Consider the following 14,341-nt stretch of genomic DNA (forward strand, 5'->3'; position numbering starts at 1 on the left):
TGAGAAGGCCCACCGGCTGGAAGCACCAGGCTTCTCTGTCTTAAGCAACTGCTCACCCAGCAAGGGCTGGTACTCCTGAGTGGTTTGGCAGGCAATGTCTAGAACTCACTCAGTCTGGGCCACCACCATAGGTGGTGACTCATGTACTTGACAGTCAAGGGCTCTTGCAAATCATCTGTGTATTAATACCTCAAGTGTTGGTTGATGAGCTATTATATGCAAAGCACTTTTGGAGATATGACAGTGAATAAGACAGACATAGTTCCTGTTTCTACAAAAATTTAATCCAGAAAAGTCCCACCATTCAAGTAAGAAATGGGAAAGACTAGGGGTGAAGATAAGAGACAAATGATGGAAAGATGAAGGGAGGAAGGAGGAAACAGATGATATTTCTAGAAGCTCAAAGCTTGTATATCATCTACATTTGATTGTCAAAGAATTCTCCAGTAATATGACCGTAATATCTACCCTACACATAACCTTTCATGCGATAGTCTCACTAACCCTTTGTGGTAGGCTGAGAAAATATCCCCATTTCAAGATGGGAAAAACGCAGGCCTTGAGTAGGGAGGCTGACTCAGCTCACGTAATGAACAGAGTCCAAAGTAGACCCAGGTCCTAGAGCCCAAAGTCCCAGGCTTTACCACAATGTCCCAGCACCTTCGGATGTGGATATTTGGCACGTTGATCATTGGTAGAATTTGAAATAAAACCAGTCAGCTATAAAGGACAGGAAAGGTCGCTTTGTGCTGGTTATTCTCCTTTTGACTCCTCACACTCCAATCTTTCTCTGTCCTGTCTTGTGCCCTGGGAAGCTGACTGCCACAGACTGCATCACCTAGTTGCTCTTGCAGGCTGATATCTGGTTGATTCCCCCCATGGGAGGCACTGAGAGGAGAGAGATCAGAGAACAGAGAGGAAAGAGAGGTTGGAGTATTTTCTTCTTCCTCCTTGCCCTCATTCTGCAATGCTTCTGGTGGTAGATGTGTCCCTCTGCTATATAGTTTTCCCTGAATAGTCCCTTCTTCATGGTTCTAGGTCCCGCTGAGCCTCAGTAACACTATTTGCTACTCTTATCTCTGCAAATCTAGGGGCAGTCACAGGCTTTCCATAATTACTAACTTCTGCATGCCCCATCATCCCTCATTTATTCCCTTAACCTTGCCCATACATTGCAAAGAGTCCCTTCCTTCCTAGGTGAGTCTCTTCATGTGACTCACCTAGAGTGAAGGCTATTTCCTACCAGAACCCTGACTGAGCATTCTTGAGCACTGAGGGATGCTGACAAAGAAGGGAGGCAGGGTTATGAAAAAGACTTGGTCTGCTTGTTATTTGTGTCTAATGAGGGCCCTGAGTAGGGGCTTCTAGATGGGGAAATACAGAGAGGAGATACCAGAGTGGGGTCAGGAAATGTCAAGATAACTCCAATGTCACTTCCAGTGTATTGCTTTCATTGACTCCACAGCCTGCGATAGACTGCTCTTCCTCTGTAGTCCTATGGTGCCTGTCCACAGTTCTACGGTTTCTGTTTGCAAAACTCTTCCTTAAAGGCAGGGAGAGATCTCCTCACTTTCCTCTTCTTTATTTCCCAGGCACTACCTAGGGACCAATAGGTACTGAATAAATGCTTCCTGAGTGAATTTTTGTTCAAAGGTAGTGTCCCTAAGAAACTGAAGTTATCCAACTATGATGAGCCATATAGAATCTGGGCAGCAATAATGACTACAAAATTGCACCCGGGGCTTACTGTAGTTGTAGAATTTGTCTGAAAAAAAAATATATATATATATATGTTTCACACTTTACAAACTCATCTTGTTCTTCACTTCAGCCTCTGTGAACTTGTGACCTGGTGTGAGGGGGACATATATGAGATCTCTCTTGCACAGCCATGTGTGGTTTGTGTGTTTAATCTTGAAATAACCAAGGTCAGTCTCTTGGTATTACAATTCTATGGTTGTATCAATCTGCTTCACAAATGGTTGAATCCTTCACAGACAAGGACTGATGGCGGATAAGCCCCCTAAGTTGCCAACCAGGCTAGTGTTAAAAGGCAGACTTGGAGATTATCTGCTTAGAAATGGCCTAGAGTTCAAAGAGTTAATGTGAGAAAATGTGGGCCTTTGCTATAGACTTTATTCGACTTCAGTCTGTTTCCATGGAGCTGTTGCCAAGGTACGTGCAACCGAAATTTCTCTAAGACAATATTCCACTCCCCTAAGGCCCTCTTCTTCTTGGTTGACATTGAATCTATCTAAATCTGAGAAATTCAACTCATTTGTAGCTTTTTCTTCTGACTAGTTGGAATTTCTGCCTATTCTTTCTTAAAGCCCATTGACTTCAATCCTCTTAACCCAGGGGGTTACCAAGAACAGGACAGAGGAGTCCTAAGGTAAAGATGAGGCATGTGGTTCTTTATATACTAGTTTTGTGAAACCCAAATTGAGACAGATGACAAAGGACATTCTTTCTGATGTCCGAATTTATGTTTATTCTGGAAAACCTTTCAAGAGTATGCATATCAAATCACATTTTCTTACAACTTCAATGAATCATGTAAAAAGAATAAAATTCCTAAATTAGAATTCTCCTGGGAAATATGAGACATATGGTTATCATTGTATATAGAGAATACTAAGAAAAAAACCTACCAGAGCTCATTCATTAATTCTCTAAAGTTCTACATGGCCCTACTGTGTTCTCCTTCCTGTTCCTCAAACTCATGGAATGTGCACCCTCCCGGAAGACTTGTGCTTGCTGTCCTCTCTGGAAGGTTCCTCTTCCATGGCTCACTTTCCACCCCGTATCCAAATTTCTTCTCAAATGACACCTGCTCAGAGAGGCCTTTCCTGGTCCCTCTGTCTAAAAGATCAGCTCTCTTCACACTGTTTCCTTTCTCTGCTTTACTTTTCTTCACACACTTTGTCACCACTTAATCTTGTTTAAGATATATTTAACTATTGCCTGTCGTCCTCATAGAAATTAGCTCAGAGAAAGGGACTTTGATGTATGTGTTCGTTGCTGTGTCCCCAGCAGCTAGGACTGTGTCTACTGGAAATTCAGAAAAGAATAAAATTTATAGGGGCACCTGGGTGGCTCAGTTAAGCGTCTGCCTCCAGCTCAGGTCAGGATCCCAGGGTCGTGGGATGGAGTCCCACATCGGGCTCCTTGCTTAGCGGAAAATCTGCTTCTCCCTCTCCCTCTGCCTGCCGCTTCCCCTGCTTGTGCTCACTCTCTCTCTCTCTCTCTCTCTCTCAAATAAATAAATAAAATCTTTAAAAAAAAAGAATAAAATTTGTGTGAAATAAGACCTCGGTAACCTCCAAAAAAGGTAGCCTCAAAAGAGTAGCTAAAAAATTCAAATTGTTGCATTCAGCACACACAGCAGTATAAGTTCCTGTAGTTAGATGAGTGGTTAGGAGAGAGACTAGCAGTTCTTGTTGGGGATAGAAGCATCCACATGACTGCATGGTTTGAGAAGCGTCCAAAGATCCTTATAACTAAAAATATCACCATCCCCTTCCCTCCTCATTCTCACAATGCCTGAAATTCCAAAGAGTAGTTCCCAGAAATCATAATCATTTTGATTGTATTAAGGCATTGGGCCATTTGGGAGAACCAATGTATAATAATCAGAATTGTGATGACCTGGTTATCCAATCAGCATGCGCAGCCACTTGGAAGATCTGGAGCCTGGGCCCCCAGGGACTGGGAAATCAGGGACAATGAGTCATTGTGACACAAGGGGGCGGGAGAGAGCAGGAACAACCGGGCGAGGAGAAGACTGGAACAGAATCTGGGTTGGGGAAGTGCCCCTACATTAGGGCCAGTTGGGTCACATAAGGTGGAGAGACTTCACATTCGAGAGATCAAGAGTGTGATTCCTGGCTCCTCCACTTATGGATTCTAGGGATGATGTTAGGCAATTTTCTTAACCTCTCTGCACCTACTTTTGTCTGCGAGATGGGAATTATAAGACCTACCTCGGGCGCCTGGGTGGCTCAGCTGGTTAAGCAACTGCCTTCGGCTCAGGTCATGATCCTGGAGTCTTGGGATCGAGTCCCACATCGGGCTCCCGGCTCAGCGGGGAGGCTGCTTCTCCCTCTGACCTTCTCCCCTCTCATGCTGTTTCTCTCTCTCTCTCTCAAATAAATAAATAAAATCTTAAAAAAAAAAAAAAGACCTACCTCAAAGGGGTATTTATTTATGCATTGTATTTATGTTATATGCTTTCGTTCTCCAATAATACTATCACTTCCTGGACGACAGAACTGGTATCTGATTTATTTTACTGTTCCTGACATTGTCTCACAACTCCTTGTACATCACAGATACCCAATAAATATAAATTGCCCCATGGATGAATATCTGTAAACCCTTGGTCAATTATTTTATGATCCAGTGATTTTTCACAGCCTTTTGTAAAAATGGCCCAACCAGGTCATCTACAGGTTAAAGGGGACATAATTTAGAATGTGCAGTAACCACTGCCTCTGGTCTAAGGGCTATTTGGTTGTGTTGTTCAGGCTTTTCAGCAATGTTTGTGAGAGGCTGCTGGGACAGGGCAGCAAATGTCCTTTGTGAGGACTCCCTAACAACTCCCTAAGTGAGTTGATGCTGATAATCTGTTCATGAAAAGGGAGAGAAAAATCTAATTTCATAATTACTGGAGTAAGAAGAGAGTATCAAAAGCTTAAACTGAATTGTATGAAATAAAAAATGGTCAGAGATAGGTTTCTTCAAATGATTCAACCTGCATAATCATACTAGAAATCTGATCATCGGAGCTACATATTGATAGGATAGAAAGCATCCCAAGGACTAATGTACCAAGAGAGAAAGGGTACCGTGGACCTTCCCCTCTCTTCTCTGTTCTAAGTTACTGACTTCACATCTGTCAGCCAACTTCCCATCACGGCTGGGGTAGCATTTTGGAAACCCAACTCGGGAGCAAGCGTGACTTGTGCTTGTGGACACAGCAGATGGGTAAGTGGGCCCATGGCAAACCAAGGGGACGGGACCATGATGCCCCTGGAGCAGAGCCACGCTGCAGCTGGGCGAGGGGAGACGAGCAGATGACCGGCAGATGGAGGCCAGCCTTCAGGGGCAGAGCAGCCTTTGAAGTCAGGGCTGGCTGGTGCAGACAAACTGCTCTGAAATCAGGAACTGGATTGAGATCGAGGTTGGCAAAAAGGACATTACACTGTACTTGGACAGTATTGTCAACAGACCATGTTTCTATTTCCCTCTTATAAACTCCAGACAATGCAGATTTTTATGAGGTTATATTTTGGTAAGAAAGTGACATTAGGGACGCCTGGGTGGCTCAGTCCATTAAGCGCCTGCCTTTGGCTCAGGTCACGATCCCAGGGTCCTGGGATCGAGTCCCGCATCGGGCTCCCTGCTCCGTGGGGAGCCTGCTTCTCCCTCTGCCTGCCGTTTCCCTTGCTTGTGCTTGCTGGTGCTCACGCTCTCTCTCTCTCTCTCTGACAAATAAATAAATAAACTCTTTTTAGAAAAATAAAAAAAAAGAAAGTGAAATTATAGGAATTGTAAATAATATGTGTGGAGATGATGTGGGACAAAGACAAAATCCTCCCATTGAGCAGTAATGCCCCAAGTTGTTAATACTTTGGGGGTTTGATTTTTTTTTTTTTTTTGCTTGTTGACATGTCCTAGGCATGTAGACCCCAGATGTCATAAGAAGAACCCCACCCAGATTCCAAGGGAAATTCTATACCAATCCAGCTTCGCTCAGAAGCACAGTCTCTTTTTAAATCCCTTCCTCCTTCTCCTCTCCCATTCTTTGCCTGGAATTTTATTTCTGTGAGGTTTTATTCCTATGAATAAGTGTGGAAGCAATTCTTACCTATTTCTTTCCCCCTCATTCCCTCAGCTCCAGTCACGGGTCTTCTTGCTGCTCCTGAACCATGCCAGGTTCGTCCTTTCCTCCAGGTCTTTGTACAGTCCCCCTGCCTGGACTGGTGTCCCCAGATATCTGGCTGGCTCCCTCATTCCCAGCAGGCACTTGCTCTAAAGTCACCTTCTTGGGGAGGCCTTTCTTAAGCATTGCTGTTTTAAACTTCATTGCTTCATCCTTTTTGCAACTTTATTTTTCTCCATTGTACTTTCCAAAAGACATGATGTATATTTCATGTATTTCGTGTTGTCTGTCTTCTTCCCTTCCATCTACTAGGGTATAGGCTCCACAAGGGCAGACATTTCTATCTTTTTTGTTTGCTGTGTGCTCAGGGCCTAGAACTGTGCCTAGCACGGAGGAAGCACTCGTATGTTTGTTGAATACACAGATGGATACTAAGAAGGTGTGAGAACTAATGTTCATGACTTGTTCTTCCTTCTGCCTCCCTCTCTGAACAGTTGGGTATCTGCAGAGTCGCCACAAAACCTTTCCAGCTGTGGAGGAATGGAAGAGTTTCAAAATTGGTTGCAGATTCAAGCATATACACCTTTTGCAGATTCCAGACTAGGTGTAAATGAGATTTCAGCTCTGCTCCCCATTCGCCAACCTGCACTTTCTGAAAAGTATTTTGAAAAGTACACATTCCAGGTTAAATAGATTCATATTCATTTCAGCATCTTTCAAAGCAGAGAAATCAAAAGCTTTGCCAACAACTTAATTCACAAATATTTACGAAGCTCCTACCATGTGCCAAGCTCCCTGCGGCAGGCCTTGGCAGGAACCACAAAGGAAAGACACAAAGTCCCAGTCTTCAAGTGCCTTAGGATTGAGACTGGAGTAGGAGGTAAACAAAGATAAAGAGAATAGAAGGCAGAATATGATAACTACTGATTTGGGGGTAGTATTTGTACCGCTGCTTCAATCTCTGGCTCTTAGTTATAGAAGAACCAACACTTCCATGATGACAGACTCTTATGCCCAACCTGACAGCCTTCCACTGGGTTGCTTCCTCATCCCAACCCTTATCCCCTCAACCCCCTAGGAAGGAAAAAGGGGAAGAAAAAGCTGAAAGCAATGAAAGGGGGCCTTGAAGCCTTACGTTCTGCCAGGCCTGGGGAAGACCAGACTCCTCCATCTTGTTCAGCACTGCAGCTGATACGCAGGACCCCATTCCATGTGGAGGGGCCCACAGGGCTGGGTGCCTACTCTGAACCCAGCCAAGCTGCCCCCATCCCAGCTAGAGGAGCAGGGAGAAAGGAGAGGACAGTTCTGCTTTTATAGAACCTGGCACAATCAGGCGGAAGGGGCCCTGGCTGTACCTGGTTCAGTCTCAGAGACTCCTGTCTTCCTCCGAGGTTAAGGTAATGGGTAGCCTGGCCTTGCGGTGGCCCGTTCTCAAAGACAGTCTCCATGTAATGAATGCTTTCAGAAACAGTTTTAGAAAAAAGGAAAGACTAGACAGACTCGCATGTACCAAAACCAACCCAACCATTTTGTGAATGATTTTTTTTAATTTGATATTTTTTCTTAAATATATATTTGTAAATAAAGGGGAAGGAGTCAACATCATTAAGTAGTAGTCAGCCTGGGGGATGGGAGCCTGACACAGTCCAAGGTTCCCTGCTGTGGCAAGGGCCACATAGGAAAAAAAGATCTGAGTGCTAGGGGAGTTCCCAAAGGGACAAGAGCATTTGGCTGGGCGATCTGGAAACACTGTGGAGAGGTGGTGTCTAGTATGGTCCTTAGGCAAGAGAAGTCCCTGGACATGGACGTGACCCCACACGGTAGATGGCTCCACTCACCCACAGCCTTCCCTATGGAGCAAGGAAAAGCACAGTGCTTTTAAAACACTTTTTCTTAGGAGGCCTGTGTCCTTAAGTGGGTTCTCTGACTGATCTGAGCTGTGTGTGTGTGTGTGTGTGTGTGTGTGTGTGTGTGTGTGTGTGTACCTACACAGGGTCGGGTAGGAGCCCTCATTTACCCACGTAGAACCTTCATTCACAAAACAAGGGCATGGGTTATCAGGGTTATCAAGCCCTCTGACAGCACCCTAGGGGTGGTCCTGGGCACATTGCCACCCCAAGTCCAGAGCAGGGCTCTCTACTTCACTTACAAATTGAGATTACCTGTAAAATTTTATCCTGAGGTTTCCAAACCAGGACAAAAAGGCTCCAGGTCTTGGGCTGAAGCTCTTAGGTCCTTTCCAGGCTCCAGGTCCTGGGGTTCTGTGATTATGTAAAATGAAGCAGCAGCTACGTCCCTGGAGGAATGCAGCCAAACACAGAACACTGATGTGGGTTGCAATTGTCCGTGACTCTAAATATCTTCCCTCTTTGCCTCCCTTCCAGGGACTAGCTCACTGACATATTTTCGCCTGGGCATTTCAGATCCCAGCCATGGGATCACTGAATCTCTTTCTCATCCCATCATTACATATTAGTGTCTCTTTGCAGGAGGAGCCGTGGGCTCCATGGATGGTGGAGAACCCCTTGCCTGGTCACTGGGAGAGGTACACTCAGCTGCCGAGGGGCTGGAGCTGGAGCATCTGTAGTCATCGCGATCACTCAGGTGGTGAAGGCAACAGAAGTGAATGCTTGCCCTCACCAGCCCCCATTCCTGCAGAGAGGTCCTTGGGCTGACAGTGAACATGAGCAGTTGCTGAGTTACACTATTTTGGCAAAGCCTGGACAATCTGGTCGATCGTGTTCAGTGTCTGCCAGCTGCCCGAAGCATCTTCCAAATCCTCTCTTCCTCGGGAGCCCTTTGTCCTTTGCCCCCCATATCCTGATGCCATCCCCATTCAGGCTTCTAACCTGTATCTTCTCCTTTCTCATTCTAAATTTGGCCATTCTGTGTCTCATTTCCTGGTGGCCGGGCTTAGTGAGACACTTGATTATGCACAATGGCTTACTACATTAACTTTCCCAGGATATTTCTGGCTCTTGCATATCTTCCTCTCCTTTATTGCATCATAAAATTTATAATTGATCGTTCCTATTATCGGATAATTCCCCAAGGCAAAAATTATCATGTTCCTATGGCGTGCAAATGTCTGTTGCTAGGTGGGTTATGTCACAGGAACCTCCTGGAGGCATGCCTGTGGGATGATGTATTCGGGGGCAGAGGATGCTTCCAGCCATACCCCCAGTCATCCACCGGATGCCCACCTTTATGTCTCTGTCTAATCCCCTTCCTGAACCACATGTGTAAGCCAGGGTTTCACACTTCCCAGAGGATGACTGGCTAGGAGTTGCTGGAGGACAGAAGCACCACATTTGTCCAGCATGCCTATGATGGACAAGATTTCATTATCTTAAATAAAGATATCATTTTCTGGATGGCTACAGATAATATGGCTCACATCACCAAGTGGGCATGGGAGGCCAACTGGCATGAGTTATAATATCAAAAGAACTAGCTGGAAGGAGAACATATTACCTCATTAAAGAGGTTCCCGGAGTATGGGGAAGATACTTACAAGGACAGGTAAAGAGAAGGGAGAACACCAGGTCCCCAGAGCCCTTGGTTTTATATAGAACTTCCTCTAATCTAGGTTATAGTCACCCTATTCTGAAACCCATCTTGTGAGTTGCACTGTGGTGATCTGTAACTCCCTGTGAAAACTTCCCTTAGTTATTTTTTATCAGCATCTGGACAGGATTCAGCAATTCCACCTGTCTTGATGGTGGAGTACCTTCAGGGACACCTCTTTTTTGGGGTATCCATTGAGACCAATCCTTCCATCTCCTGTCAATGAGAAGCTGGGAAGTACTTTGGGAGGTGGAGCAATCCTCATTTACCAGGGGCTCACACAAGACCAGTATGAGTGAAAATCTGGTCTTACGAAGAAGACAAATGGAGAGTCTTTGCTTTACTAAAGGATTTATGTTAAGATTTCTTTCAGTAAAAAGCTCATCAAAGATGAGACTCAATCAGTCCACTTTTATTTAATGCAGACTTTTCACTTATAATCTTATTATTTAAAAAAAATTCTTATTATTTAAAATGCATTTATGTCTATAACATGCTATGGGTAACTCCTGGACACAATGCGCCTTTTCCCACTGGAGTTATCTTTAATGGTGGGACTTTCCAGAGCTGTGGTGGGCCTTGGGAAGACATCTGGGTCACAGTTACGAATGTAGACTCTCTGTCTAAGGGTATCGGCTTTGGAGGCAGATGACTAGAGTTGGAACTTCAACCCTCCCACTCATTGGCTGACTTAGCCATCTGAATTGCAATGGTTGCGGGTAACAGAAACCTACTCAGACTGGCTTAGACACAAAGAGGGAAGCTATTTGGAAGGCAGGAATCAGGACCGTGTGAGGACCCAAGGAATTTAAACCAAGATTCAAATGAGGAGGGGATGTGGCCGCCAGCATAAAGCTCAGAGATACTTTCAGCCCTTCACCATTCCAGAAGAATGGGCTTCCCTCTCCCCGCTCTGGTTACAAAACCTTTCCCCCCCCCCCACAGGAGAACTGTGGTTGGTCTGAACTGCATCACAGGCCACCCCTCCGACTCATTGCTGTGACCATCCGGAAGAGTGTCTAAGATCGGCTGTGGGTAACAGAGTCCTGGTAAGAAGTAAGTGACGTACTCAATGTGATTTAGCCGAGGAGAATTCAATCACAGGATTATGCACAGAGGGACCATCAGGATTGAGGAAACCCAAAGTCAGGTACCCAGAGGTGTGCAGCAGAGGGAAGCTGTTACATCCCCAAATCTGAAGGGGCAGGTGAAGGCAGGGGCCCTTGAAGAAGCGCCTTCTAGCAAGTCCTGCACCTCTGGAGAAATACAGCCACTGGCAGACTGCAGTGAGATGCTTGGAGAACAGGTCCCTGAGAACCCCAACCTTTCTCTCCTCCGGCTCTCTGAGGTTTGCTGAGGATGTTCCTCCTAGCAAGCGGCCAGACCCGGCCAGGCCAGGGAGCCCTGGAGGGGCAGTCTGAGGAGCACAACCTTCCAGGGCACAATACAGAGGAGAAGCTGGGTCTGGGGGCTAGCAATGAGAGAGTAACCAGTGCACGACGGGCTGTGCTTGAGTTCCAGGATTAAGATTGGTACTTCTCAACAGAAGCACACCTTGGAGTCAGGAGAACTGATTTTCCAATGTATGTTATGTGTTTGTCAGGAGCAGGGGTTCCTCTTATCAGAAAAAAGTGGAGCTCATAGATGCGAAGGCGGCAAAGCAGTAATCTTGAGTAAAAGAAACAGTTGTGATAATGCCTACATCCCAGACATTGGTGTGAAAAATGTGCATGAAAGCACTTAGTACAGATAGTTCTCTGCTTACACGTTATATCTCATTATTGTTGCCAGGCTGAAGAAGTTCTGACAGCTTGGGATCTGGCTGAAATCTGTGGCCAGTTTGGGGTTGTACTAGACCCTCAGTCACTGAGACATTGTAGGCCAAAGCTAGGTATGAAGTGGCGCCCTAGGAGTCTCCACTCCCAGATCTTGATGAGTGGCATGGCCTTGGACTGCAAACAAAGAGAACCCTTCGTTGCCTGGCCTCCTGCTCTCAGGGAAGGGAGGGAAACTGGAGAGACAGTAGGAAAACTGGAACAGAATTGCTATCAGTTGGGATTTGAGGGTTAATACTAATGCTGTTGGTTCTCTCTGGGGCGAGGAGCTCTTTGGAAGGAAAGGGGAGAACCTGGACTCCCGGGTTGTACGGGAAGAGTATGGAAAGAATGGCTTCAGTGTATCTGCTCCCCCTCCCATTAGGACCATGAGTGTCATAATAGGCTCTCAACTCTTTGGTCAAAATCCATTCTTAGAAAAGTATCTGGGAACGATTTCTTCCGAGCACTGTCAAAAAGCAGTATCTCTCCTTGTGGCATTCATATTTTATTTTTCATGTTGGGAAGCCTTTTTTTCCTGCGAAATTTCATGCCTCAGGAAAAATAGAAGGAAGGTGTTGTTGAGGTAAAGCTCTTCCCTGTATCTGACGGCCAGATAGCAAGGTGGCGGGGGGGGGGTGGTGTGTGTGTGAAAAGGTGGGGCCTCCAGACGAGCAGGAGGCAGCCCTTCTAAGATGCCGTCAGGCTCTGTATGGCTCACATCTGGATGGGACCCAATTCAGAGGGAATATTAAGAACAGCACCATCTGGAAAATTAGTAGAAGAGTCCAGAGGAAGCAAGGCCCCCAAATAGACAGTTTATTGTTGTCACTACTGGAGCCCCTTCGCGATATGAATTTTTGGAATTCCTTCGAGGGCATAACCACAACATGATCTATTGATTACATATGTTTGTTTCTGATGACAGTCCCTGTTTTAGTCCATTTGGCTGTATAACCAAACACCATAGGCTGGGGAAACTTACAAACAATAGAAATGTATTTCTCACAGATCTGGAGACTGCAAGTCTGAGATGAGGGTGTCAGTGTGGTCGGATGGGGGCCCTGTTCTCAGTTGCAGACTGTGGGCTTCTGATGGCATCCTCACGTGATAGAATTGGGCCAGGGATCTCTCAGAGCCTCTTCTATAAAGCACTAAGCCCATTCATGAGGGTATCACTGGCATGACTTTTTTTTTTTAAGATTTTATTTTTATTTATTTGATACAGAGAGAGAGAGCACAAGTAGGCAGAGTGGCCGCAGAGGGAGAGGGAGAAAGCGCCAGCCCAAGGACACCAGGCAGCTCAGAGCCAAAGCAGAGCCGCATTGGCTGTGATATCTCTTTGCGCTAGCACGGTATTGAGAGTAAGGAAGCCTGAGTTCTAATCTCCAGGCTTTTGCTGAATTACTCATCACAGTCACACACGTTGTAACTCAGTTTTCCTTTTCTGTGACTCATAAGAGTATTTCAAAGGTTAACAGTAAATGATCCTGACACACTTTCCAAACACTCAAAACTATGTGGCTTTTCCCCCGCTTGGAGGACCGAACATGGCTCAACTCCACGTTCGTCCTTCCCCAGCATGCTGCCCTGGTAGGAGGTACACAATAAATACGTTTGTTGTTGACAGACCTGGGCTCTGGGTCATTCTTGGTTTTAGATGTTTCCTGCAATAAAGAAAATAAATTGGGAGACCCAGTTGCCAAGTTCTAGTATTGTATGCTCTGTACCTACGATACTTGCACTGAACGTTATTTCTTCTTCCTAGAGCCCCCACCAGTCAGAGTAAATCACAACTTTTCCAAGGATTACAACTCCTTTCTGCAGAGTTCATGGCATGGGGCGGGGGGGCGGGGGGGGCAGAAATTTGCATGATCTGGTTGAAAAATGGGGAAGAAATTTTCCAAGGAATAGTTTATGGAGACATTCTTCCCAATGGGGATGGAATCAATCGGACATGGGTACCAGTTGAGCTGGATCCTCAGATCGGCGACCTCTACTCCTACCCAAGCAGACCGTAGCCTCTGCGTGGTTCTTCAAGTCCCCCAAGATAAGGATAGGTTGTGGCTGTCTGGGGAGCGAGAGGGAGGGAAAGGGCAGAGCAGGAAACACTGTGTGCTTTTTTCAATCAGTGGTTCTCTCGCTCTTTGGCCTTAGAGCTCCTTTATTCTTAATTATTGAGGACGCCAAAGAGCTTTTGTTTCTGTGGGTTATATCTATTGCTATTTACTGTATTATAAATTAAACATTAAAAAGATGTTTAAGTACAAGAAAACACAAGCTCATATCTATTGACCGTCAGAGAGATGATGTCATCGTGTGTCATGTAGCCTCCAGAAAACTCCACTGGGCACATGTGAGAGATGGAGATGAAACGAAACAGGGAAATCATGATTTAGACCTCATGGACGCCCTGAAAGGGTCTTGAGGCCCCTGGGGCATTCAGATCACACTTTGAGAACTGCCTCCTCTGTTTTCATTTATCATCCTACCCGGAGCTGTGAAGTGAGAAGTGTCAGTAAGATAAGTAGGGCTGGGCTTCCTGCGGATCACAGGGACACGTCCCTAAAAGTTGGCAGAGAAGGGGAGGAGGGCTTGTGGAGTTCTCCTCACTTGCTGGCTTTTAGAACCAGAAACGGTCAGCAGAAGGTCTATTGTGGGAGGGGCTGGAGTTGGTGTCCTAGCGGGAGGGCGAGGGGGGGCGAGGGGGGGTGAGGGGGGGCGGGCAGAAGGCCCCATGGCTGTGAGGCAGGTGGAGGCAGGACTCTAGGGGCCACAGATTGTCTCTCCTGCAGCTCCACACAGTCTCATTTTCTGCACCAGCCACTCCAAGCTCCATTTACAAATGGGTTGGGCCTCGCTTTGCGATCACAGGAGGACCAGGAACACCGCTCCCACGATAGAGGAAAGCACACCATGGTTAGAGCTTGCAAGGAAAGGGGCGCCTGACCATGACAAAGCCCAGCGCCCGTCCAGGTGAACCACCCTCATAGAAGTTGAGTCAGAGAAGGTATGGCGATCTTGATTGGTCTTTTTCCAAACTCTATCTTTATTATTAGTTAATATCGACTTTTGA

The 14,341-nt window shown here is 46.0% G+C and overlaps 1 protein-coding gene across 1 annotated transcript; it reads left to right on the plus strand.

The window, feature by feature from the left end:
• The first annotated feature begins 8,276 nt into the window (after positions 1-8,276).
• LOC114222845 (major histocompatibility complex class I-related protein 1) lies at positions 8,277-13,286 on the plus strand. Its single transcript, XM_088017040.1, is given in 4 exon segments — positions 8,277-8,488; positions 9,136-9,406; positions 10,753-10,757; positions 13,129-13,286. Coding segments are annotated over 4 exon segments (606 nt in total). The 5' UTR covers positions 8,277-8,316.
• Positions 13,287-14,341: the final 1,055 nt, after the last annotated feature.

This window comes from Eumetopias jubatus, unplaced genomic scaffold (assembly GCF_037043125.1).
Source record: "Eumetopias jubatus isolate StellerSeaLion01/CBP00866 unplaced genomic scaffold, mEumJub1_p1.0 scaffold_12, whole genome shotgun sequence".
Lineage (NCBI taxonomy): Eukaryota > Metazoa > Chordata > Mammalia > Carnivora > Otariidae > Eumetopias > Eumetopias jubatus.